The 26,748-nt window shown below is 46.2% G+C and overlaps 2 protein-coding genes across 9 annotated transcripts in view; one reads left to right on the forward strand and one right to left on the reverse strand.

The window, feature by feature from the left end:
• The window catches only part of CA11 (carbonic anhydrase 11), a 26,553-nt gene extending 15,135 nt beyond the window's left edge, over window positions 1-11,418 (reverse strand). Inside the window, exons 1-2 of one of the 4 annotated variants that reach the window (XM_053263571.1) lie at window positions 11,265-11,418; window positions 3,620-3,694 (exon numbers count right to left, since the gene is read on the reverse strand). In XM_053263571.1, coding sequence (XP_053119546.1) covers window positions 3,620-3,694; window positions 11,265-11,361 — 172 coding nt within the window. In that variant the 5' untranslated portion in view covers window positions 11,362-11,418. Of the gene's footprint in view, window positions 1-3,619; window positions 3,695-4,720; window positions 5,898-11,264 lie in introns of those variants that run through there. The other 3 variants (XM_053263573.1, XM_053263574.1, XM_053263575.1) reach the window with 3 other exon arrangements.
• Window positions 10,640-26,075, forward strand: LOC128330523 (sulfotransferase 2B1-like). 5 transcript variants are annotated; one of them, XM_053263577.1, is made up of 8 exons: window positions 11,881-13,888; window positions 20,880-20,973; window positions 21,270-21,420; window positions 22,265-22,473; window positions 22,754-22,880; window positions 23,942-24,036; window positions 24,180-24,360; window positions 24,468-26,075. In XM_053263577.1, exons 3-8 carry the CDS (start codon window positions 21,276-21,278, stop codon window positions 24,605-24,607), a joined length of 897 nt encoding a protein of 298 aa, XP_053119552.1. In that variant the 5' UTR covers window positions 11,881-13,888; window positions 20,880-20,973; window positions 21,270-21,275; the 3' UTR covers window positions 24,608-26,075. The 5 variants fall into 5 exon arrangements, with proteins under 5 accessions (XP_053119555.1, XP_053119551.1, XP_053119552.1 ...); XM_053263578.1 differs by having other exon boundaries at window positions 20,880-20,969; XM_053263580.1 differs by lacking the exons at window positions 11,881-13,888; window positions 20,880-20,973 and adding an exon at window positions 10,640-11,874 and having other exon boundaries at window positions 22,334-22,473.
• Window positions 26,076-26,748: the final 673 nt, after the last annotated feature.

The raw sequence follows: 26,748 nt of genomic DNA on the forward strand, positions 1-26,748 counted from the left end.
TAAATATTAATGCAGCCTCTTGCAGCCGCTGAGCCCAGCCCCCACCTTGGCTCAGCACTGCATCCAGGCAGGGTGCAGCAGTCTCCCGTACCTCAGCAAGACTACAGACACATCCTCCCTCCCGGCTTGGCAATCCACAAGTCATCTCCAACCTTTGACGCAGGGGGTCATGAGTGAGTGAGGCATAGATTCCCATCTGGCGTCAAACATCTAATTGGCCGTCTGGAATCGGTGCCAGCATTCCGCACTAAGGAAACCCAGATCCTGAGCTCAGAATAAATCATGCAAATTAACCTAGTTTGCATGCATCTCTTTAAGCGGCCTAAGTTGTTCTGATTGCTGTACTGGGACTCTCTATAGACTTGGACGTTTTGAAGGTGCCAAGGCCTGGGAAATGGAAGAGGGAGGACCTATGCTATCTGTATGAAGGTCAGTGGGAAGACAGAATGGGATGAATTTGTGGTGGGGAAAAGAAAGAAAAAATAAAAGGACCAGGGATATGAGGGAAATATCCATGTTTTGAAACAAGAGGACAGGAGCCCAAGAGGGGAGTACATGTATGGATGCTTCACTCTTTGGCAAGTGAAATCCACATCTGGACACTTCAATTTTCTAGGTTTTTATCAGACATTGCTACCCATTGCCAAGCGTTTCACTGCCACCATGAGGACTAGATGCATGCCTTCCCTTTAAATAAAGGATGTGTGAATTGTAAGAAACATGACAATGTTGTCAGCCTTTGCCCCTTAACACATGGAGAGCAGACCAAACTTGTTCCTCACAAGGATGTGAACAACTTAAAGCCATTTAAATTAACTTAAAACTATTTAAGCAAACTTTAAAAAAACGGATTATGGGAAAACATACTAATGTCATAATGGGAGCACAAAATGCTCTGTATGTCCTGTCTCCAGAATGAGCATCTATCCAGCCACCCTGTTCTTTCAACTGGAGAGCTTTGGAAGCTCAGGTGGAGGCAGTGGCCAGGGGTGCCTTTGCACAGCTTCGGCTAGTGCACCATCTGCATCCCTTTCTCGAGAAGGCAGATCTGGCCACAGTTACCCACATCTTAGTCACATCACGACTAGATTACTGTAACACACTTTACGTGGGGTTGCCCTTGAAGAATATTTGGAAATTGCAGCTAGTGCAAAATGTGGCAGCTAGAATTTTATCCAGAGCTGCCCTCTGAGATCACATTACACCCATTTTGAAAGAACTACATTGGCTGCCAATTTGTTTCCGGGTCTAGTTCAAGGTGCTGCTTTTGACATTTAAAACCTTTAATGGTTTGGGCCCTGGATATCTGAAGGACCGCCTGCTCCCAAAGGTTTCTGCCCACTTGTAGAGGTCATCGGTGGGGTCTCTGCTCTGCGTGTCGACAGTGAAGAAGGAAGCTCAGCTGTCATGCATGCGGGACAGGGCCTTCTCAGTTATTGCCCCCAGACTTTGAAATGCTCTCCCAGTGGGCATCCGCGCCTCAGTCTCCATCACAGTTTTTAGAAAGCAAGTGAAATATTGGCTTTTTACCCAGGCTTTTATATGTGTAGTTTTTGTTGCCACTGCTCTGTATTTTATGGTCCTATTGTGTATGTTTTCTAAACTTTTAATTAGATTTTTATTTTTATATTCCAATTTAATATTTTTATTGTGTTCCTGTTTTATAGTCTTAAATTGTTTTAAATGTTTTGTAAACTGCCTTGAGATTCTTTTAATGAAAGGTGGTATAAAATCTAACAATAAGCAAACAAACAAACAAGCTGCCCACTGATATTTCTTAATCTCATCCCCAGTATATCCCACCCTATATTTCCCATATCATCCAGTTTCTTTCCTTCAGATATGGTCCTCTCCTCTCCTCGCCTTGCTTCCTTGCTTCCTGTCCCATGCCATCTCCATCTGATCCATTCTAATCTTTACCATTCAATTCACCCTTTTCCATTCTCCAAATCCATCCATCATCCACCCCAGTTAAGAACTGCTTGCTAAATCAGAGCAAGGATACTTCTAGATCAGTACAGTGGCCTGCCAGATGCTTTGGAAAGTCTGCAAGCCAAGACATGATGTGGTAGCCATGCCCTGTTATATATTTGCCCCCCAACACCCAGCAGAGGTACAAATGCCTCTACATCATGGATGCTTCATTTGGCTTGTCATGGCTAATATCCATCAATAGGTCTATCTTCCATGAATTGAATTATTAACATAAACCATCTAAACTTGTGCTTTATGGGCCATCATCCCAATTTCCTCCCTCCCTCGATAGTCTGTTCTCAGCAAAAAGGCCGACCCAGACCCAGCGAGTCCATTGATCTTCATTCCACTCTGTGACTGTGAGTTCCACAGAGCATTGGTCAATAAGGTGAAGTGTGGGGTTGGGGGAGAGTTTGCCTTAACAGTTAAGCAGTTAACAGGGCAATTAAGAATAATTGGTGTGGATATGGCAGCTGCATAGGTGAAAAGTCATGGAATGACTAGATACATAAAACAGATTTAGAAAAGAAGGGTTACAAAGGTGACTGAACAAATGGGTGGACTTTCTAAGGTTAGATTAGCTTGTGTGGATAGATTAGAAGGTGCAAGCAAACAGATGAGTGAAAGGATGAATAGAAAAAGTATATTTCTTCTAAATATAAAAACACATGTATATTATGAGAAGTGTATCATTTGATTAGCCTAGTATGGATAGATTAGGACAGGGATTCCCACCCTTGCGTCCTCAGATGTTGATGGACTACAAATCCTATCATCCTAAAACAAAGATCATTGTGAGCTCCTCTAGTCTTGAGCATTTTTTTGTGGCAGGAACAGTTGCACTTTATTTAATCCAGAGTGAATGTAGGCGATCCACACACATGTGTTTCCTCTACCATCTTTGCACACTTTTCTGGTCTCCACTGATATTGATTCAGCATAATGCATTGCTCAAAGAGTGGTGCCTCCTTGCCTTCTCCCTGCCTTCTTGCCACCATCACTGGACCACCCCCATTTCTTCCCCATTTTTTCTCTGTCCACTGTTGCGTATGTTTCCACCCACAGGTAGCATGCCATGGGTGCATGCGCAACCAAAACATGACAAATCAGCAAGATCAAACACATCTTTTTAAAAAAAAGTTTCCCAGTTGCGGCACTGAAATGCTCAAACGTGCATGCAAGTAAGCCATCTTTTATCACTTGTTACTAGGGCTGATGAGACTTGCAGTCCAACAACATCTGGGACCCACGGCTGAGAACTCCTGGATTTGAAGAATGCAAGCAGATGAGTAAAAGGATGAATAAACAGATTATTCTCATAAAGTATATGTGCCCAAAGATCAAGCTACTTAACCATTAATGAAAACTCCACCCCCCCACAACACTCTATTAGCCTGTGCTCTGTGGAACTCACAGCCACAGGATGGAATTGAGATCCATGGACCTAGATTGACCTTTATATTATCAGGGGCAAGAGTGAGGAAACAGGAGGATGGATAATAAAACACTACTTCTAGGGGCTTTCAGGACACCTATCACCCAGGCAGTGACCGGAGCTTCAACAAGTCGTCTGGGATAGGCATAGTAAGAAGACAGAGAGGCCCAGTTCCCTGCACCACCACCACCAATCGTCAAGAGTTTGTACCTGGCACAAAGCTACCATGCAGGGTCTCCTTGTATGCCCACCAGTCCTCATAAGTCTTGGCAGGAACAAACTGTACTGGAGAAAAAAGGGAGGGGGGAACAGAGAGGAAAAGATTAATTAGCAGGGGTGGGTGGTAGGGCAGAAGTGTGGACACCGAAGGCCACATTTCTTGCTTGGGACCATCTGCATGTACAGCTGCTGCTGCTGCTGCATGGCTTTGACAAGATTTCCACTCATTCTCTCTTTCTTGGCTGAAGAGATGATAAGGATGTGGATAGGTGGCACAGAAGACAAAACAGAGGGATGAAGGGTGCTGAAGTTCGAGGGAGGCAGGTGCGGGGACTGAGCCCAAAGTGACGTCGCTTGTCATAAAAACATCCTCCAGTTGAGCATGGACCGCATGAGGTGGCTTGCAATGCACATGCTCAGAGGCACTTTTGCCTCTATTACCATCACAGCTTCACCCATCATGTTTTGGGGCTGAGCCTTGACATGGAAAAGAATGAGTACACATTAAGCCCCGCCTAGATAAGTATAGGGGAAGACAGATGCAGAAGTGAATGGGCAGGGAAAGGAGAGAGGGCAACCAGATTGATAAGAGAGATTCAGGGAGGGCTACATGAGAGGCTGAAATAGATGGATGGGTTGGATATAGTTAGATTAGCTAGTGTGGGAAGGTGAGAAGGGTGCAAGAAAACAGGAGGATATATATATATATATATATATATATATATATATATATATATGAATGAATATAGATATATATAAATCTATTTATTCATCATTTTATTTGCCTCCTTGCTTGCATCTCAATTTATCCACACTAGCTAATCTAACTATATACAAGCCACCCACCTATTCAGCTTCTTTTGTTATATATAGAGAGAGCGACAGAGAGACATATATAGATACACACACATACATAAAGAGAGAGAGAGAGAGAGAGAGAAGTAGTTCCCTCCCTTGCCTCCAGTTTAGCTTCCATCTGTCTTCCTGGGGATTCCCTTTCCCATGCAGCCATCCCAAGCTAATATTTTCTCTCCCTCCCCCCCCCCCCCGCTCGCCCCGCCATCCATCACTCTCCCCAGAGCGGACCCTTACCAGCCATACAAGTTGCTGCCAATACTCCCAGCAGATAAAGCCCCCCCAGGCTGGTCCCCATCATGGTGTAGAAGGAAGGGGGGGGCTCAGAATTGGATTTGTCCCCTCCTCAGCATCCCGTGTGGCAGTAACCCCGGTCCGCAGGCACTGGAGACGGCACTGGTGCCCGCCCCCCCACCGCCGGAGATCCACGCGTGGTCCAGTGAGTCCTTATGGTCCCCAGACAACCCCCCTCACCTTTGAAAGCCCCCTGCTGCCCTCTCCATGCTCACTCTAGCTAGCTATTTATCTCTCTATCTCCCGTCTGCCCCCCCCCGCCCGCCTTTCCTAGCTCTCTTCCCAGCCCTCCATCTTTCTCCCGCCCCCTCTCCAGGGGATAACTCCTGCCCCCCTCCTCTCACAACGTAGATTAGATTTTGGGAAGATGGAGGTGGCGTGGGGGAGGGGGAGGGGGGAAGGCTAGGGGATGCAAAGAGTTTGTGATGTGGGATATCACTCCGTAGGGGTGTACATCCGACAGCCCCCTCCCCCCGCCGCCCCCTCGCCCAATCTTGCCTCCTTTCCCTTTTGGGGGGAAAGGTCAGAGGAGTTGAGCTGTGGGACTCCTTGCTACGTGGGTCGTGGTGGTCCTGCTGGAGAATAAGATGGGGAGGAGGGGAGGCAGGCAGCAGGTAAGGATGGGATGAGATCTTTGGAGTCCCTAACTTAACTTCTTTCTTTTCCGCTTCCTCTCTTCAGTTGCTCTCTTTCTTTCTGTCCCCTCTCTCCTGTCTGCTGCTTTCCCACCTCTCCTTGCTTGCCTCTCTCTTTTTGCTGTTCTCCTCCTCCCTGTTTCTCCACCTTCTGTCTGTCCCTCCTTCACTCACCTGTCTTTCCCTTCCCCTCCTCTCTAGGCTGTTCTTCCCCTTTCTCTTTCTCCCCACTCCTTCAGTGTCCCCCCATCTGTCTATTCTATTCTATTCCCCCCTTCCCTCTCCTCCCCGCTTTTATCTGCCCTGCCTCTCCCGCCTTCCCTCTCTCCTGCTCCCTCCTTCTTCGGTCCTCCCAGAGTCTCCTATACCTCCCTTGCTGGCTTCTGCCTTTCCCTCCTTCTCTGCATCTCTTACAGCCTCAGCTTCCCTTTCCCCCTCCCTCCTCCCCCTAGTCTAAAATGCACAGATCTTCTCTCTCACTTTCCCTTCCCCACTCCCAAGGGACCCAAAGAGATGCAATTGAGGGAGGGAGGGAGGGGGACCGGTGTTTTAAGGTGGGTCAGAAGAAATTGTGGAGCCTTAAAAATCGTGGGCCGTCTGCTCACACTGATGCATTGAGATAGTATTTGCTTTGCCCATGCCATTGTGCTACTACATGCTATTATGTAGCATGTAGCCAGGGCTACATTTTGAGGCAGGGGATCCAGGCAACTGCTGGGCATTTTAGTTATTCTGGATTAAAACAAACCCAAAACTTCTATAAGATTAAAGGAAATGCATTTGTTTTTATTTGTGTATCTACGGCATGGATAAATGCAGATTTACAGATCCATGCATGCGGATGTATCACTTTGTATGACAGGGATAAATCATGCATGCAGATGGTGCATCACCGTCGTGACAGGGATAAATCATGCGTGCAGATGGTGCAGCGCGGTCGTGAAAGGCACTATAAAAGTCATTTAAAATAAAGTATGCAAAAGTTGAAGAAATGGAGTGGGTGTCAAAGACACTCCTTGCCCTGCAGCACTGTTTGGTCTGCCTATAGAATTGTGCCCAAGAGTCAGTTCATACAATATATTTCACATCACAGGAACTTAGGAAGCTGCCTTATAGTGAGTCAGACCATTGGTCCATCTAGCTCAGAATTGTCTGCACTGAATGGCAGCAGCTCTCCATGGTTTCAGGCAGGAGTTTCTCCTAGTCCTTCCTGGAGATGCTAGCAGGGATTGAATCTGGGACCTTCCGCATGCAAAGCAGACACACTCTTCCATTAAACTATGGCTCCATCCCTTAAGGGGAACATCATACAGCAGACAGCGCTTACACGCAGACACCATCCAAATGCAAACCAGTGTGATCCCTGCTTAGCAAAAGTGACTGTTCATGCTCGCTACCGCAGGAAAACAATGACGAATGTTTATATACCGCTTTTCAACAAAAGTTCCCAAAGCGGTTTACATAGAGAAATAAAAATAAATAAAGATGGATCCCTGTCCCCAAAGGGCTCACAATCTAAAAAGCTCTCTAGCAAAACCAGATCTCTCCTCCTAAGACCAGCTGTCCTAAGAACATAAGAACAGCCCTGCTGGATCAGGCCCAAGGCCCATCTAGTCCAGCATCCTGTTTCGCACAGTGGCCCACCAGATGCTGCTGGAAGCCACAGGCAGGAGTTGAGGGCGTGCCCTCTCTCCTGCCATTACTCCCCTGCAACTGGTTCTCAGAGCCATCCTGCCTTTTAAGACTGGAGCTGGCCCACAGCCCTCTGACTAGTAGCCATTGATGGACCTCTCCTCCATGAAGTTATCCAAACCCCTCTTAAAGCCATCCAGGTTGTTGGCTGTCACTACATCCTGTGGCAGAGAGTTCCACAAGTGGATCACGCGTTGTGTGAAAAAGTACTTCCGTTTGTTGGTCCTACACCTCCTGGCAATCAATTTCATGGAGTGACCCCTGGTTCTAGTGTTGTGTACTCCCCTAGAGTACCATGTCGGCAGTGCTAAAGCCTTCCTCAGCAACATGGGTGCCCTTGACCAGATGGGGAAACAGAAGTGTGGACCAGGCTATCTGTAGCAGAGAGCACCAGAAGCAACATTCATGATTGCAAGAAGCAATTTTTCCAGTCACTGTGGGGCACTTCAAATGATATTGCCCAGCAGCACCCAGGAGCAGGAAGAGATGCACGAGAGCATGCCCGTCCTCCATGAATGTCCTGACACTCCAACAAGTGCAATGTCCTGACAGTGCATCCCCTCCCGTACATGTGTGCTGCCTATATCATTTGAACTGGCCATGTGTGATCACAGGAACTAGCAACCTCTATATCCCTATTCAGACATTATGTTGCATGTGCATACAGGTGTCTGTAGACATGTACATGCTTCGGTATGAATAACTGTACATGTGTTCATTTTGAAAGTGGACCTTCTGGGTACAGGCCACTCAAATGCAAGGCAGAGGTAGGAGGCGAGTCGTACCACCGTACCTGCATTGAGCAAGAACTGTTCAATGAGTTCAGATTTGTACATGTGTATGCTGTACATGAAGAACTGTATATGAGTTCAGATTTGCACACGTGTATGCTGTACACAGATTGCATGTGCATTCAACATAATGTGTGGATAGAACTTACAAGCAGCAAGGTTCACACTAACATGGCTCCCCTGGGCCAAATCCAGCCACTGAGAGATGCTGCTTGTCTCCCACTCACACACTTGACAACCTAGAGGCAAAAAAGGTAAGGAGAAAGTGGAATCTGTGGCAACAGAAGTTGCTGGCAAACCGCTTGAGGTGTGCGAACTCCGCTTTCAGTTATCTTCTCAAAAAAGATGTTTACATTAACCCAATAATTCAAGCCAACAGACTTAACTTTTATTTCAAAAACAGGAGCCATGGCAAGGAGGGGGACCTGGTCTGGATCAGGACTGTGGTGGGAGAAGCTTTTGCCTCTGCCATGGTCCTGATCCAAATGCCCCCCTCTCGGCTGCTGTCTGACAAGCAAAAATGGGTACCAATAGTTCCCGCCCTTGTCAAATAGCTGCTGTAAAGGGGGTGTAATCCAGACTGGGTGTGGCAAAGTGTTAATGCCCTCTCCCTTGCTGTGGTCCTGATATGAATTATACTGCTCCCCACAGCTGCTATTTTTGCAAAAATAGTTAAACTTATCAGCCAAGAGTGGTCAACCTGAGACTCTCTAGCAGTTCTTGGACTACAACTCCCATCACCCCAACTGCAATTCATTGTGATTGGGGATTATGGGAGTTGTAGTCCAAGAACCACTGATGAGCCTCAGGATGGCCACCCCTGCCATCGGCACTAACTTTGAGGTTTAACCAAACATTGAGTTTGGCCCAAAGTGGCCTTCCATAAAAAAGATAAGTAAGAAACTACAGTCATGTCACTGAAGTTAACGGTTCTGTGCGTATTATGTGGTGAGGGGACTGGATGGAGTGTGTGTATATATGATTCACTTTGATTCTGAATCATGTGCTATAGATGGTGTGTCACAATCTGAAGAGTGATGCACTCGTCTTTTTAAACAGCCAGATTTTGCCAAAATGTATTATTGACCTCTAGTCTTTGAAGCAACATCATGATCAGTGTGAATAAACTTTGAAGGAATTCAGCACAGATTAACCATCTTTTTTGCCTGAACAAAAGACCAGGATATAGTAATGTAAAAACATTACAGGAATGTATTGATTGCTAAAGAGAAAGAAGGCCTTCTCTCTGTAACTACAGATTGAACTAGTCAGTATCTAGGGGCAGAACAATGGCAGCCATCACATATTACTGTACTGCTGCACTTCAAATGCATGTTTAAGAAACAGGCAAACTTCCTCAGATTTACCACCTGGGCTTCTTTCACACAGGACTTTTAGCTCGCATCTCTTCCAGAATGAAAGTGTGCATCCATTACTGGCCAGATTTACCCTGAAGTCCCTGCGAGCTATCTGGGAGCACTTCATACACAATTTGGATTTTTCATTGTGCATTAGAGTGTAGCCCAATTTATATCCAGGGTAAAAAAAATCCACTTTTTGCATTGGTTGGGGGTGGGGAGCAACTTTGAACTTGCAGTAAAGCCTCGCAGTAAACCTGGGGTAACGCCTGTGGTAAAGCTTGCTATGTGAAAAACACCTTGGTGAATTTGACCATCCATGATTGCTGCCAACTTTCTAGGATCACTCTCCTGGTGACTCTTGAAAGCAAGCCTGGAGATTTCGGTGGTCTGAAAAATATGGTGCGGGTGGCTGGGTGGGTTTGGAAACAAAAATCTCCAGGGATACCTTCAGTCAGAGTTGGCAACCCGAGTTTTCACCCATAAGGCAATGTTGCCCTGCTTTTTCAACTCATGCATATTCAGGAAACTAGGGATTCTAATCTGTGGCAGTGGTAATCAGTGGGAATATGGAGCAAAGGAGTTACACTTATTCTTGATTAATCAATTCAGGAGAAAGGCTGTAGGCTCAGCATGAGGCCTAGTCAGGGTCGCACTTAGGGATGGGCAAGCCTGACACCCGGGGTGGCCCTTTCATGAGGTGATGTGAAGCAGTCGGTGGCAGATTACTGGGGCACCAGCAAGACAAGATGCTCTCCTGTGTTTAGAGGAGAGCGGAGGATTGGAGGAAGCCTTTGTGGTTGCTTGGCAACTGCTGTGGCACTTCCCTACCACTCGACTGCATGGGAGCTTTAGAGGAGGGAATGTGGTTGCCTAGTAACCATCTACTTCTCCTTTTCAAGTAAGGATTTTGGTGGTGTGAGCAGGGGGAAGACAGTGATGTAACTTCCAGGCATAAGTAGCCTGCCAATGGGTAGTTGGGCCAGTCGGACCCAATAGAATGTCTTCATTTGGGATCCAAAAGGCCCCCCAATGCTGAGCTTGGAAGGGAGACCACTTGCATCTCCTCAAGAAATGCCAGCCTCACGCATTAGGAACATAGGAAGCTGTCATATACTGAGTCAGACCATTGGTCTACCTAGCTCAGTATTGTCTTCACAGACTGGCAGCGGCTTCTCCAAGGTTACAGACAGGAATCTCTCTCAGCCCTATCTTGGAGATGCTGCCAGGGAGGGAACTTGGAACCTTCTGCTCTTTCCAGACCGGCTCCATCCCCTGAGGGGAATATCTTACAGTGCTCACACTTCTAATCTCCTATTCATTTGCAAGCAGGGCAGACCCTGCTTAGCTAAGGGGACAAGTCATGCTTGCTACCACAAGCCAGCATGGTATAGTGGTTAGAGTGCTAGACTAGAACCGGGGAGACCCGAGTTCAAATCCCCATTCAGCCTTGATACTTGCTGGGTGGCTCTGGGACAGTCACTTCTCTCTCAGCCTAACCTACTTCACAAGGTTGTTGTTGTGAGGAGAAACTTAAGTATGTAGTACATTGCTCTGGGCTCCTTGGAGGAAGAGCGGGATATAAAATGTAAAAATAAAATAAAATAAAAATAAGACCAAGTCTCCTCTCCTCAAACCAGCTCTTCTCCTCCGCACAATTAGGCACCTTAGGGATGGCTCAGTATTGTATTTCCTTTGCGGCTGTGAAGTTCCGACACCATTGGCTGAACTGCTGTGATGTCACCAATGCACAGAAGCTCAGGAAACAAGCCTTTTTCACAACAGCACCCACAGCGTAGCACTTGTGAGGGCAAGGGAAGTGGTCAGTTTTCCTGGGAGCAATATTTCACACAGTGGGGAAACTGGGGTGCAGAAGAGGGGCCACAGACAGCAGATCGGGGCGAGTGAGTGTGTAGGAATCAGGAATTTTAGAGATTGATTTAAACCAACTAGCCAATTCATTTTTGGCCGCAGGCATCTAGTAAATATTTGATTTCCTCTCCAAACCTACCCTGGTATCTGACTCCAGATGGTTGGGCACATTCCGCTGGCCCCCCCCCCCGTGTTTTGCATCCTCCGATTCTGGCATCTGGCCCAAAGGGCAGCATTCTTCTGACCAGCAGGCTTGTCTACTTCCAGCCGCTTGGCAACCCTTCTAGAAACCAAGACCCAAGCGCATCTCCAAGGCGCCACCTTAATAACGAGGCTCCCCTGTAAGGAGGCAATGCTTGGAAGTTTATTCAAAGGGAAGTCCCGCCCAGTGCTGCCCTCATTGGATTGGTTATCGCAAAATCAGGACTCCTGGGTCCTTTGGGAATGAAGTGAAATTTAGTAGGTTATGAAAAGGGAAGGGCTGAGAGCCGCGATCTGCCGATTTTGTGGGAAGGAACTGGGGCTTATTAGAGAGAGGGAAAGAGGCAGTGAAAGGCCTAGATAGATAGTTAGAAAGATAGATAGATAGATAGATAGGTTGTTTCATTGGGTTAAACTGGAAGGGGGTCGGTGGGTGGTAATAAGTCCTCTGGGAGCCAGGATTTGGAGAGGAGTCGATTACAGCCAAGATGAAAGCCAGCCCAGGACTCCTGGGTCCGCTGGAAGCCAGGACGGGCAGTCTCAGTATGGTAAGCTGAAAGTGAGCACTGGGCAGGATTTCCAACATTTCTTTTGGCGGCTGCCAGAGCTCCTGCAGCTTTACATATTTATCTATTTTTGAGAGAGTTCTATCCTGCATCTTCAACCCAAAGGGTTCCCAAACAAGTTTAAAAAAAAACGTCACCAAACATCAAGAATAGATGTAATAATAACACAGTAAAAGCACAGCAGAGCAGCGGTTAAATAAGATAAAGGAGGAACACAGAACATTGAAAAGAGCCACAATGTTTTGGGAAGCTGCATCACACCTAGAGCTTGCCTTGCTGCCACGGCATCTCCAGATGTGTTGGGGGATCAGCATGTGCTGAATTGCTGTGAGTTGTGCACCCGCTGTTAAAAACATGGGAGCTCTCTGACGGGGGAGGAAGTGTGATGCGTAGATATGCCATTGAGACCAGAGGAAGGGGGGCTAGCGAGATTGGTTTGGGGATGCTAAGATCCAGGTGCGTCATGACCCCTGATTTCTCATTGACTCTCAGCGAGTGTGTGAATGCTCTCCACTGACTTTCAGTTGGCATCTGCTGACCTCAACAGGTGGAGGAGAGAAGGGATGGAGGCAGTCCGGGGAACTGCCACCCACCCTCCAGCTGCCATGCTCCAGCTGAGGTGGCCCCTCGGCGCCCAACTGCCACCACAGAGCGACCAGAGGAGCAACCCTCTTGCTCTGAAGGGAAGAGAGCAGAGACCCAGGAAAGACTTTTATTCAGCCCAGTGAGCTGTTCTTTGCTCCTTTTAAAAAATTAGCTGCCCTTGTTCTGTTTTTATTATTTTATTTGTTTTTATCTTGTTATTAACCGCCCTGGGGGGTCTTAGAACAGAAGGCGGTATGTGAATATAAATAAATAAAAGCCGAACGAGTGGGGTGAGAGTTAATGCCATGCTGCGGTGCTAAGCCTCACTGGGGGCACCCACTACTTTTTGTGGGGTGCCTGGTCTTGTGGTACAAGGCATGAATTGTCCCCTTTGTTAAACAGGGTCCGCCTTGATTTGCATTTGGATGGGTCACTACGTGTTAGCAGTGTAAGGTATTCCCCTTGTGGTTTGGGGTCATAAGTCAGTGGTAAAACATCTGCTTGTATGCCGAAGGTCCCAGGTTCACTCCCTGGTAGCATCTCCAGGTAGGGCTGGGAAAGACTCCTGCCTGCAACCTTGGAGAGCTGCTGCCAGTCAGTGTAGACAATACTGAGTTAGATGGACCAATGGTCTGACTCGGTAAAAGGAAGCTTCTGATGTTTCTATGGGATATGGGATCTTCCAAACTATGGGATTAAAATGCGCTTAAAGTAATGTTTATTTTGACCCCTAGACAGGGCGTAGGAGCCAGTGTTAGTAGTTGAGAGGTGCTATTTTAAGTATTGATCTATATTGATAGAAGCTGCAGTTTTAGCCATACTTACAAGCTTCTACTCTTTTGCCCTTTCATGCTGCTCCTTCATAAAACTTTAGGTCAGCCTTAGCCCAGTCATGTCTCAGTATTGTCTGGGAGTAGTTGTCAGGAAACCAGGTCTTACTCCATTGTAGTCACAGTATAGTTAGAACCAAAGCAAATTGCCACATGGGACAAGAAGAACAAGAAACCACAGGTGATACATATCTGACATAGGCAAATCTTGAGGAAACCTACAGAAGCTGATTATGCAGAGATGACCAACATAAGAAGAGCCCTGCTGGATCAGGCCCAAGGCCCATCTAGTCTAGCATCTTGTTTCACACAGCGGCCCACCAGATGGGATGCACTGAAAAGGGGAACAGGATATAACATCTCTAGGCTCTTCAAATTGGAATGGATGACGTACGGACTGGAAGGACTCTGGACTCTGTATGGGATACAGAGGTTGTCCTCAGATTTCATGGGAAGTCTGAGCACTGTCAGCTGGCTTACTAAGCAATTGCCTTGTTTTGCTACTTTCTTCTCTGGATTTGTGGCGAGATCCTGAATCCATATTTGAAACCTACTCTGGGAAGAGAAGCAGACCTGTGAAGGTAAGCAAGCTTTTCTACTAAAGTGAAAACCCTTTCGCCACCTTAAACAAACAAACAGGAGAAGGGGGGAATTTTGAGGGGCTGGTTTTTCTTTAGGGGAAGAGTCCCAGTGTGTGTCTGTTTTTTTGCCAGGGCTTGTTTTGGGGGCTGTGTGGTTTTCAGTTTATGTTTATCTCTTGCCTGGACTCGGAGAGCGACAGTGGGAGGAGCCAGCTAGAGCTGAGGTGAGTCACACCTGGCAGGGAGGGGCCACATTCCTGTTGAGCTACAATCCTGTTCAGTTTGAAGCTATATAAAAGGGAACCTGGTGAACAGGGCATTGGAGTATGACGAGTTTAGCAGGGAAGTGTGTGTGGGAGCTCAAAAGGAGTCTCTTGATCACAAGGAGACCAGCAGTAAGAAAAAGTAAGTGCTACTCCCTCGTTCACATTCTCGGGAAATAAAGCTTGAACTGTTGAGTAGCTGACAACTTCAGCTAAGACCTGGCTTTCAAAGAAACAATTTCCAGTACTCTAAACAGCCAACAAAATCAGTCATGAAAATAGAAAGCCAGCAGGGGAGGGGGCGCTTCCCAGTGTATTGCACGGAGTATTGCATGCATGACTACCTGCTCAATGGGCAGAAGTTGTGGGTGCGTGCTCGGTGCAAGGAGCTCCTGGCTCTCAGGGAACAAGTTTGTTCCCTTGAAGCCATTGCCAAGGTGGCTGGCTGACCTGGAGAAGCTCAGAGAGCCAGTGAGGTATGCAGATGAGACCTTCAGGGACATGGTAGAGGCTACCACTCCCGGCTGAGGGCTCCTCTGTTGTCAGGGAGAATGAAGGTCTCGGGCAAGGAGGACATCATTCTGAGGAAGAGGGAATCACTCCCTTAGAAGGGATCCCTTCCGTGAATATTGCACCCATATCCCCTCACACAGGGGATACTCTGCCAGGGGGTGGGGGCCTCCTAGTCCGTGTCAGAATGCTTTATTAGGGTCATTGACCCAACAACACAAACAAATATAGAACAGAGTAAAGATAATATAAGTAGTGTAGAACATAATGTCAGGGATCACAATACCAATAACTCAGACCAGCTCAGACCTGAATCTACATGCAGCTGCACAAAATTTGACCACACACAATGTTGTAGGTGTACAGAGATCAGCTAGTAAAAAAGATGTATATCCATCATCTGTTCTAACTCAGGGGCGTAGGGTCCCTTGGACAAGAGGGGACAATTGTCCCTAGGCCCATAGGGTCTGCCCCTCCCAAGCCCCTCAGCCAGTCCCCCTTGCCCTGATCACCCTCTCTCCTGCTCTCCTGCTTGCCCTCCTGCTGGCTGGCCCAGCAAGCTAAGCAGCCTGCAAGCTGCTACAGCTCCTTCCCTCCCTGCCTCTCAGCTGATCGGTGGACAGGTGGGGCTTCCAGAGAGGCCTCCATGTAGGCCTTGCTGAAGCCTGAAGCTCTCCAGGCAGCCAGGAAGGAAGGAAGGAGGCAGAGTGGCCAGTACTGGCTGCCCTTGCCCACCACCGCTCTCTGCAGACCCTCTGTCCAGGCCAGTCAGCCTGCCCAGCATTTGCCAGTAATGGAGGGAGAATATGAATTCCATTTTGTGATTAGCCCCCCCCCCCGATATTTAGGGATTGGCTTGCCATAAGGCTTTGATATTGGGCAGGGGAGGTAGGGCAGATTGAGAAGACTGACTATTTAATTTGAAACAGATCGGAGAATTTGCTGGGTTTTAATATTTTTTAATTTTAAAAAAACTATCAAAAAAAGTCTTCTACGTAAGTGGCTTGTTTCATGGCAGAACATTTCAAAAATGTCTGGAAGAGAAGCTCCCCCTTCGACCATCATTACATTCCCATATGGAATAATCTGCCCTTTGCCTTCTTAAAAAAGGATAACACCACCACCCCTTTCTGCCCCAGCCTTTAGATCACCTGGAATGACTTGGCTTAGGGCTTTGGTATTGATCAGAGATGTAGGGCAGGGTGGGAGGAATATGTATATTTAAAGTGAAGTGGATTAGACAAACTGTTGGTTTTTAATATTTTTTTGAATAAAAAAAAATAAACAATTCCTATAAGTGGCTTGTTTCATGGCAGAAAATTACAAAAACTTCTGGAACAAACAAACAATATAACTGCACTATGTTCAAGTTGTTTTGCAACCCAGAAGGTCTGACTGAGAACTGTGAAGCATGTGTTGTGCTTTCATTTTTCTTTTTCTTTCTTTAGAAATGCACTATATATCCAAGCTGGTTGGACATGTCCAAAATCCTCTCTCACACTATTTACATAGTATGTCATCAATCAGTATGATTCTGTAATGATATGAAATGTTAAGGAAGCCCTACACATGCTGATTCGTCCCCAGCCCCACACCCCACTAGGGACGGCCCTGCTTCCGAGCACCTGCAGAGAGGGGTTTTTATCTCAGTACTGTAAGAAACCACCACCAGCCCTCCTTCCACAGTGGGGATCAGGGAGAATGACTTTTAGGACAGAAGGCTTAACTGCAGGAGCTCCTTGAGCCCCAGCATGTCTCTTCTATCTTAAAATTTTATCAAGAAGAGGTGGATTCCTCATCCCCCCCCCGCTCCTTTTCTCCTGAGGAATGGTGCTGATTCTTGCTCTTTTCTCTATTTCTCCCCACCTATCTTCCTTGCTTCAGTAGGACTTACTGGTCTCCTATAGGGAGCAAAATATGTTGGGAACACAAATTAGTTTGGTCTGATTTACATCCCTGAGCATGTGAAATCCTGTATGCACTTACCAGGGAAGGATCTCAACAGTTGAATGCAATAGAGTTTATTTTTAAGTAGACATACTTTCCTTGCTACTATGTCCTTTAGGTTTCAGTGAAATGTAAAGGAAAAGTGTGCTGTCAAGTCGATGTCAACTCCTGGCAACCACAGAGCCCTGTGGTTTTCTTTGGTAGAATACAGGAGGGGTTTACCATTTCCTGCTCCCGCGCAGTATGAGAGGATGCCTTTCAGCATCTTCCTACATAGCTGCTGCACAATATAGTACCAGCAGGGATTCGAACTGGCAGCCTTCTGCTTGTTAGTACTTCCAGCTAAATGTTGTTAGATTTGCTGCCTGAGGCTGCAATTTTCCACACACTTACCTGGGACTTTTACACACAGCAGGCTTTACTGCGAAATTGAAGTTGTCCCCCCCCCAAAAAAAAACAATAATGGATTTTTTTACCCTGGGTATAATTCAGGGTAAACTCTAATGAGCAGTGAGAAACCCAAATTGTGTGTGAACTGCTCCCTGATAACTCGCAGGGACTTTGGGGTAAATCTGGCCAATATGTGAACACACCGTCTCCATTCCAGAGATGTGTGTTAAAGGGCTTTAAAAGCCCCATGTGAAAAACTTCCTGGAAGCAAACTTTACTGAATTTATTAGGATTTCTGAGAAAAAATACATAGGCTCACACTGCATGGTTGAAAGTCTACTTCGTTAATCTGCAGTGAAGGGTCCATTTTAAGATCTTGTCCTCAAGGCCCACTCCAACCTTGCTACGCCCCTTTCTAGCAGTGGTCAATTTGATCATTAGGGGTATAGAGAGATGGGTCTGTGACTCATGTGTAAACCGCATGGTGACTTGCCTGCCTGGTGTGAAGGATGTGGACGTCACACGGCATCTAGATAAGCTGATAGGCAGTGCTGGGGAGGAGTCAGTTGTCGTGGTGCACGTCGGCACCACCAACTATGTTGGGAAATGCAGTCGGGAGGCCCTGGAAGCCAAATTTAGGCTGTTAGGTAGCATATTGAAGTCCAGGATGCCCAAGGTAGCTTTCTCAGAAATGCTACCTGTTCCACATGCACAGCCAGTGAGACAGGCAGAGTTGAGAGGTCTGAATGCGTGGATGAGACGGTGGTGCTGGGAAGAAGGGTTTAGATTTGTTAGGCATTGGGATACATTTTGGGACAAGGCAACCCTGTATAAAAGGGACAGGTTCCACCTGAACCAAGATAGAACCAGACTGCTGGCGCTTAAAATCAAAAAGGTCGCAGAGCAGCTTTTAAAATGATGCCTGGGGGATAGCTGACAGAGACTGGGCAGTATCTAGTTTGGCAAATGCTATCCCTTAATGTGCAAGGGTGTAAATGATTCAGATAAAAAAGAAGGGGACAGAGTAGAACCAGATAAAGAGCAGACAGAATGCTATGCTGCTGGTCAAAGAGAGCAAATGAATCACAAACACAAAACAGGTGTATCCCTGATCCAAAAGATAAACCAGAACAACACAAAAGATCAGGAAAAAGATTAATATAATACCAGGCTGCAATCTCTCTCTCTATAAACTATGAATATGGGTAAGAATGGGTATTTTAATAATAAGACTTAAGTTTTACACAGAACAGCTTAAAACACAATTAAAGTCATTATATAAAAATAAAGTATTAAACATCCTCATACATATGCCAATAAAATACTATACAAGTGTCCCAAAGTATATGTAGTAAAATTGTGCTCACAAATGAGCTAAAATCCTCTTAAAAACCTTAAAAGTGCCTCTTAAAACTGCCCTGGTATCTTTGCAGTAGATGGTTGCATTTTAAGCTAATGGATTTTGACGTTTTAACTTTTATAACAAGGGCCTTATACATAGGAAGAATAATGCACTGCTAAGTGAGTAGGAGAACTTGAAGTCTGGAGGATTTATGCCCTCATGATAGCACATGAACCCTAGCACAAAGTCACTGAGGAAGACATTAAAGTCAAAACATGTTTGACTTACTGGACAAGACTTTAAGAAGACTTCATACTATTTGGCAACACAGAATTGAATTGACAAGTTTTAAAGAGGAGTTATTTGCATCTGTCTTCATGGCAAAGGATACTGAGACTATATCTGTGCCTGAACCAAGCTTCTAAGGGGCAGGGGCTAAAGAACTAAGTCAGATAGAGGTGATAAGAGATGACATTCTAAACCGTCTGGAAAAATTAAAAATTAACAAGTCACCACGGCCAGATGGCATCCACCCAAGAGTCCTTAAAGAACTCAAATGTGAAATTGCTGACCTCTTTGCAATATATATAGTAGAGCAGAGAGAATTGGCAGGGGGAAAGTTTCCTCCCTCTCCTACAACATTAGAACCAGAGGTCATTCCACGAAACTGAAGGTCAGGAAATTTAGGACCGACAAAAGGAAGTACTTCTTCACACAGCACATAATTAATTTATGGAATTCTCTGCCACAGGATGTGGTGATGGCCACTAGCTTGGATGGCTTTCAAAGGGGTTTAGAAAAAGTCATGGAGGACAGGTCTATCAATGGCTACTAGTCTTGTGGCTGTGGGTCATCTCCAGCCTCAGAGGCAAGATGCTGCTAGATACCAGTTGCAGGGCAGCAACAGCAGGAGAGAGGGCAAGCTCTCACCCCCTGCCTGTAGGCTTCTCAGAAGCATCTGGTGGGCCACTGTGTGAAACAGGATGCTGGACTAGATAGGCCTTGAGCCTGATCCAGCAAGGTTGTTCTTATGTTCAATGGATCCTACAAGATTCTGATCTTGTAACCTAGTAACGTCTGAATGCTTTCTTGTGGGTCAATAAGGCAACCAGCCTGGGAGAAACCTATCTTCTGAACTTAAGTGTCTCTGCTGAGGCTGTGGCCAAGCCTAGAGGGAAACACTTATATTATTTAAATAAATTCTTATGGCAGGAGCTCTCTCTACTAACGTTACCGAGAGAATTACAAGAGCCAGAGAAAGGAAGTCTGTACTCCTTCTCAGAACCCCTGCTACCTGAACACAGAGGCCAAAGTGGTGATTCTCATCACCAGAACAAAGTGGTGATTCATTAATATGTGTGTGTGTGTGTGTGTGTGTATAAAATTATTAATTAATAATATATTTATATTTAGCAGGGGGAGTGCCACTGGCTCAATACACCCGCAGCACAGCATCCCTTCCCATTGGACTGTGTGTCCTTTGGGGACAGGAAACCATCTTGTTTATTATTTCTCTTTCTGTGTAAACCAGTTTGAGGACTTTTGTTGATAAGCATTATATAGATGTTTGCCATCATTGCACTCCTGGGTTCATTAGAAGGGGAGAGCAGTGCAGTGCTTTGAGAGCAGTGCCCAAGGTACTGCCCCATGCCCCTAAAGGGGGCCAGCTCCCTCTCGAACCCAATCCTTGCCAGCTTTGAAAGTGGCACAGGCAGCAGGGAGGAAGGCAGGTTAGCAGCAGCCTCCTCTTCACTCTGTGTGTGTCTTGCATGCTCTGGAAGGAGTGTGGGGAGAGATGTTCCTTGCAAACCTTACAAGCGTCCGATTGGTTTCGAAGAGCTGTGCTGATGGTGGTGGAGCTGGCAACGAACACTTTGCCACTCAGCTAGGAAAGTTTTTCACACCGGGCTTTAAGCACGCATCTCCGGAATGGAGGGTGAGCATTCACATATCAGCCAGATTTACCCTGAAGTCCCCGCGAGCTATTGGGGAGCACTTCACGCACGATTTGAGTTTTTCATTGTGCATTAGAGCATAGCCCGATTTATGTCCGGGGTTAGAAAAATCCACTTTTTGCATCGGGTTTTTTGGGCAACTTCGAACTCGCAGAAAAGCCTTGCAGTAAACCCACAGTAAAGCCGGCTGTCTGGGAAAGTTCCTGGTGTCACAGTAATTTCACCCGAGTCAGCTGCCTCACCTTGCCTCATGAAGGGCCGCCCTGGGTGTATTCGACTAGGTGGGTGGACCAGAAGCCAAAGTTCCTCATCTTATTAGGCAGAGAGCAATGCATGCATTGCTTTCCACTCTGAGAAAAACAACAAATTCTGAGCTAAACCATTCAGAAGAACGTTGTTATTCAGCTACTACACAGAGATGGAAAGATGTGGCTTGAAGGAAAGGCTGATGCTGGGCTGCTATCTCAGGGTCTGGTCATATATCTGGAGCTTGCGTGGTTCTCCATATAGAGAAGTGACCTTGATTCTGCCATGCTGGCTCCAGGCCCTCAACAAACAAAGTCTCCTTTTGTGCTTCTCCGCAGCTGATCGCCTGGATTTTCCCTGGGCACAGACTGAGCTGCAAAGTAGCAGGGAACAGGCACCCGAAGAAGAGGCTGGAGGAGACAGAAGAAGCAGGTTCACTTCTGTTGGGGATTCAAGCCTGTGAAAAGACAGGGAGCGGGGAGGGGCTGGAATAAGAGGTCTCCCGACTGAAAAAGGAAAGGGACGTGCAAGCAGAGATACCTAGGGAATTACAAACTCTTATCTCTCCACACCCAGTAGTGATCCCAGTGCTGCCTTTTTAATTCCAAAGGCTTTCTCCACCATTATTCCCAGATAGGGGTGTCTTCCTTTCTTCCCCAGCTCTGGGGTGTTTAAGGCAGAGTCATATGTTTGTCCATATCTTTTTCTGTCTTTTCTGTCCCCCACAGGAGACCATGGCCAGAGAGGTCACAAACACCATCAAGTATGGAGGAATAACCCTTCCCGGCCTTGTGCACAGTGAGGAGAGTGTCCGGTATGCTCATCGGAGTTTCCAGGTGCGAGATGGCGATGTCTTCAACCTCACATATCCCAAATCTGGTGAGTTATGGGCGTGCATGCTCACGTGGGGACACACACACCCACACACACACCCTTGCCTCCATGGAGTTTCAGGACAGACAAAAGAGAAGTGGCTTTTCACAGAGCATGTGGTAAGGCTCCTTTATTTTTTAACAGAGATGTGACAGGCATCAGTCTAACAAGTGCAGTTTTTTTTTTCCCCACCGATGCAGCCCAAAGCAGCTCTTGTTGAATTACTGCATGCCAAGTTACAGGCAGAGGAGCCCTGTCAGAAAACAGGAGACAGCCCTAATCTGGATGCTAACTGAGCAAAGAGGCACCCTTCAAAGTGTTGATTCTCTTATATTTAGCAGGGGGAGAGCAACTGGTCCTATCCAGCCCCAGAACAGCATTCCTTTAGTGGCTGTTGCTGGTGTCTACTTCATGTTCCGTTTGGGACAGGGAAACCTTTTCTTTGGGGACAGCCTCTTTTGGGACAGGGAACCATCATATCTATTATTTATTTTTCTTTGTAAACCACTTCGAGAACTTTTGTTGAAAAGTGGTATATAAATATCAGTAGTAGAAGTAGAAGGTACATGTCTGAGCCCTTTAAAACCTGTATGTAGAGGACCCCCCCCCAATAAGCAGCGATGACACCAGAAAATCAAATGGAGGGGGCACAGAAGGGGCAAAGTGTGTTTTTGGGTGGACAAGCTTTGTCCCATATGTTAGATTTCTGAAACAGAAATCGGGGGCTGCTGTGGGGGTGGGGGGGAAAGTACTTTTCTGCGAGGCCCTTTCCCCCCTTCTGCCCTGCTCTTTAGCTACCCATGCCCCAAATGCTCTCACGGAGATGCCTCAGAATATTGTCCTTTTCCAGGAACAACCTGGATGCAAGAAATCCTCACCCTGATCCACTGCAATGGCAACCCCACTTATTCATTGTCAGTGCCCTCCTGGGAACGGGTGCCCTGGATTGAACAGAACATGGCAGCTGGATACCTGGAGAACCGTCCCTGCCCACGCCTCATATCCTCTCACTTGCCACACACGCTCTTTCCGGAATCTTTCTTCACCTCGCAGGCAAAGGTGATTCTTTGGGTTGGGTGGAGGTTGCGGGTGGCACCATTGCTGCTGTTAGAGAGCTCATCAGCACATGGGGTTGAGTGCAGAAGCCGGTGTCCGGCCCTGATTGGTTGGAGGCAGCGGTGGTGGTTGGCACCTCCTCCTGGTCCTGATTTGGGCCTTGGAAAGGGTAGGAGGAACTTGCGTCTCCTGGCCACTGATTGGGTCTCTCTAGGGAGGTCTGCCTCACGGAGACCATAATTGGAATAGAGTTGCTCCAATGCCTGACAGCCTTCTCTTCCAGGCCATTTACACTGTCCGTGACCCCAGGGATGTCTGCGTGTCACTCTATTATTATGCCAAGATGTCTTCATTCCTGAACTACAAGGAAGATTTTGGGGAATTCACTGAGATGTTCTCTGCAGGAAAAAGTATGTGGACAGAAGCCAGTCACTAGGACTCCTGGGTTCTCTGGGAGGGTAGTGGGGTGTAGCATTTGTTAGGGGGTGTCAGGGTCAGAGGCTGTACACAGGCTTCAGTCCCTCCTCCATCCTCCTGGTCCTACTATTCCTATTTCCTCCTTTCCTCCTCTTGTGAAGCAAGATCCTCAGCAACAGAGCACATTTATACTGTTTTTCAGCAGAAATCCTGCCAATGCAATGCTTTTGATTTCCTAGTAAGTCACAGGGCTGACTTAGAGGAAATGGAAGGCACAATTAACAGATCTGATTGGCCCATTCTTGCTTCTGGGTTACGTTCCCCTGACCTGAAATCAGCCACATCTAAGGTCAAACATAATAAGGCAGTTTGCACAACCATACACTGGGTAGGAGATGAGTCCTACCCAGTTTCGGGAGTTGGGCACACTCCTATTTTGCACTCGTGTGCTTGTAAAAAGCAAGGCCAGAGAAGGGGAACTTGGTCATGAAGCTGCAGCTGAGAAGGATGAACACATCCTACCCGGATTCTGTCCCCAGCTTCAGAATGAGTTAGGAAGAAAAATCATCCTACCCAGCTGGAGCTTAGCTCACACTCAAGCTCCTCACCTCCGATCTTGTTTTTAATGGACACATGATCAAATATTGGGAGTGTGCAGAGCTCCCGAATGAGGGTAGGAAGCTTCTCCTACCCTAATGTAGATCGTGTGAACTGCCATAATGTAGATGTCACATCTGCTCACACTGTCTGCTATGGCTGTTAGAGTAGATTCTCTTTCAACACTTTTCCCTCTCTCTAATTCACCTCTGTGAATGTGTCAGTGAATTATAGGCTGAATTATAGCCAGTGTACAAGATTTTAAATCAGGGGTTCTCAAACCAATATCCCCAGATAGTGTTAGACTACAATTACTATTATCCCCAGCCAGACTGACCAAAGGAGAACCATCTTATTTTCCCCCGTGTAAACCTCTTTGAGAACTTTTTGTTGGAAAGCAGTATTAAGTATTAGTAGTTTTATATCAAAGTGTTAAAATTGTATTTGTTTTCCCCAGTTCTTTTTGGCTCCTGGTTTGATCATGTCAAGGGCTGGTTGACGTACCGGAATCAGACAAATTTTCTGCTTCTGACTTATGATGAATTGCTTAAGGTGAATGGCTTAAATATGATTAATATACATATTATTTTTAGGCCTTCATTCCCTCCTGCCCCAGGTTAGATCTATGGGCCATTCTAGCCCCAGAATCAGGCTATGGCATTCCAGATTCAACCCATGATGTCCCATCTTCCCAGGACCTCCGGGGCAGCGTTACCCGCATCTGCCAATTCCTGTGCAAGGACTTGGATGCATCAGCTGTTGACTCTGTTGTAGAAAACGCCTCCTTTGAGATGATGAAAGGCAACAAGATGGTAAATTACAGCCTCGTGCCCGAAGATATTATGAACCAAAAAGTCAGCCCCTTCCTCCGAAAAGGTAAAACTGAGAAAAAGTGCTTTGGGGAGTATCTGCACTTCTGCTCCCTTCCAGCAGGTGATGCTATTTGGTAGGTGCTTTTCCCCATCTCCATCTTCCTCTTGCAGGGATTTCTGGGGACTGGAAAAACCATTTCTCACCAGAACAGAGTGCTGCGTTTCATCGCCTCTACCAGGAAAAAATGAAAGATGTGGGGATCAAATTTTCCTGGGATGAACTTCAAAGCGGAATCCACCAGGAACTTTGAGGGGTTTTTTTAGAGGGAAACATTGGTGCTGCATTTTCCTTATTCTAATCTATTTATATGCCAGTCTTTTTAGACCCACCTATTTCCTTTTACCCAATAAGCTCCAGTCCATTTTGGTGGAAAAGGGCATCTCAGCCATGGGCGCTAGTTCAGATTTCAGTGCAGATTCATTCCTTGAGCAATGGCCAGTAAAACCTCTTTATAATCTAAGACAAACCCTGCTGGATTAGACTAATAGCCTATCTAGTCCAGCATCCTGTTTCCCACTGTGGCCAGCCAGCTATTTTGAGAAAGCCCACAAAAAGGGCTTGAAGATAATAGTGCTCCCCCTACTGCTGCTCCCCAGCAACTGCTATACAGGGGTATACTGCCTCTGAATCTGGAGGCTCCAACTAGCTGTTGTGGCCAATAGCCATTGATAGACTTGACCTCCATGAGTTTGTCTAATCCCCTTTTAAAGCCTGCTAGCTGGTAGCCATCACCACATCCTGTAGCAGTGAAGTCCATAGATTAAATATTTATTGTGTGAAGTACTCTTTAGGGTCTGTATTATTAGAGAGGGAGAAACCTTCTGCCCACTTTTTGCAAACTATGCATCATCTTATACTTGCTGACACACTGTGCAATAGTATGTCAGCCTTGTAATGTTGTCTTTGCAAAATTTGTTACCCAAGAGTAAGCCAATTATCTCAATGGGCTCACTCTTATGTAACACAACTTGCACAAATGCAGTGTTACTAGGCTGATGTGCTTTTGTATGGTATGTTAGTTGCTGTTATTATGTCCCTAATCAATTGTCTTTTTCTAAGCTAAATAGCTAATTTCTTTAGCCTTTCCTCAAAGGGAAGGCAGTCCAGCTCTCTGATCATTTCAGTGAACTTTTAAACCTGTAACTTCCCAGTTCTGCCATATCCTCTTATGGGCAGCCAGAAATGTGCAGTTTTCCAAATGTGGCTGCAGCACATTTGTATAAAGGTATTATGATACTGGTATTTTTATTTTCTGTTCCTTTCCTAGTACTCCTATTAATCCCTAGCCCCCCTGAAGCAAACCTGAGGACCAGTTTATGCAGTCAACAGAATCAAGAGAAAAAGCTTTTCTTGGACTATACCACATCTGGCTGCAATGATGATGATGATGCTGAGGTTGCATGTTTGGATGCTTCCCTCATTACGTGTATATAGAAAACTAGCATGTCAGCCTTCTAAGCTAGTTTTCTACATACAGGGAATTTCATGAGGGAGCACCCTCAAGGGGATAAATTGAAGCAAAGAATCCCAGGTTATCTTGTTTTCTCTGTCACTGCCTTAGACTGTATACTTCTGTGCCTCTTTTTGTTCCTTTGGACAGCTAAGTTTAATGTTTTTGTTTTATTGCATCTATAAATTATTTTTTGTGGTCTCTGTCTGCTGGTTTGTTAAAACCGGTTTCCCCAAACTAATAAATAAAACAGTAATAGTTATCCTGACTGTCCACCAGATGGTGCTGTTGCTTTAGCCAGAACTAGGGCGTTTGGCGTTGGAAATGGTGGGTCTGTCACAACTACACTTACAGGAAATGGTTTTAAACTGGTTTAACTGTCATGGCTTTCTCCAAAGAACTCTTAAAAGCTGCATTTCCCTATTCACAAGCTTCGTCTGGGATAAAGCCATGAAATATAAACCTCTTTGGGCTTTGTAGTTCATACTAGGCCTAAGTGACTCCTATAGAACTGGATCAAATTTTAGGGCCATTTCCCCTATTATGATTCAGGCCTCATAGTTTCCACCCCAATAAGTGGATTAAAATGGCCTATAACTAGAGAACATTTACGTGACCAGCCTTCCACAAAAGCTCCAGGCCCCAAGGCAATTCTGTGCTCCCCAAGCCTGTGCTTCCCTGAGATAACCAATATTCTATCTATCTATCTATCTATCTATCTATCTATCTATCTATCTATCATCGTATTTATAGACCACCTGATCTGTGTATCCCTAGGTGGTGTACATGTCTTTAAAATATTGGAGTAATGCCACATACCTGCCAACTGTCTTGATTTACCTGAGACAGCAACAAATGTGCATGTTTCCCAGCTCACAGCCACAAAAGGGTTAGGGTTAGGGTTTTCACTGCTTCCCTCCCCCCACGTCCCTTCAGAGCGT

This window comes from Hemicordylus capensis, chromosome 6, assembly GCF_027244095.1.
Source record: "Hemicordylus capensis ecotype Gifberg chromosome 6, rHemCap1.1.pri, whole genome shotgun sequence".
Classification (NCBI taxonomy): Eukaryota; Metazoa; Chordata; class Lepidosauria; order Squamata; family Cordylidae; genus Hemicordylus; species Hemicordylus capensis.

Bases quoted from the DNA above. Each gene is read 5' to 3' on its own strand.
- LOC128330523 (XM_053263576.1), top strand. From the start codon at position 11,815: ATGAAAGCCAGCCCAGGACTCCTGGGTCCGCTGGAAGCCAGGACGGGC. The intron at 11,875-21,269 runs GTAAGCTGAAAG...TGTCCCCCACAG, and splicing joins GGACGGGCAGTCTCAGTATG to GAGACCATGGCCAGAGAGGT. The intron at 24,361-24,467 runs GTAAAACTGAGA...TTCCTCTTGCAG, and splicing joins CAGCCCCTTCCTCCGAAAAG to GGATTTCTGGGGACTGGAAA.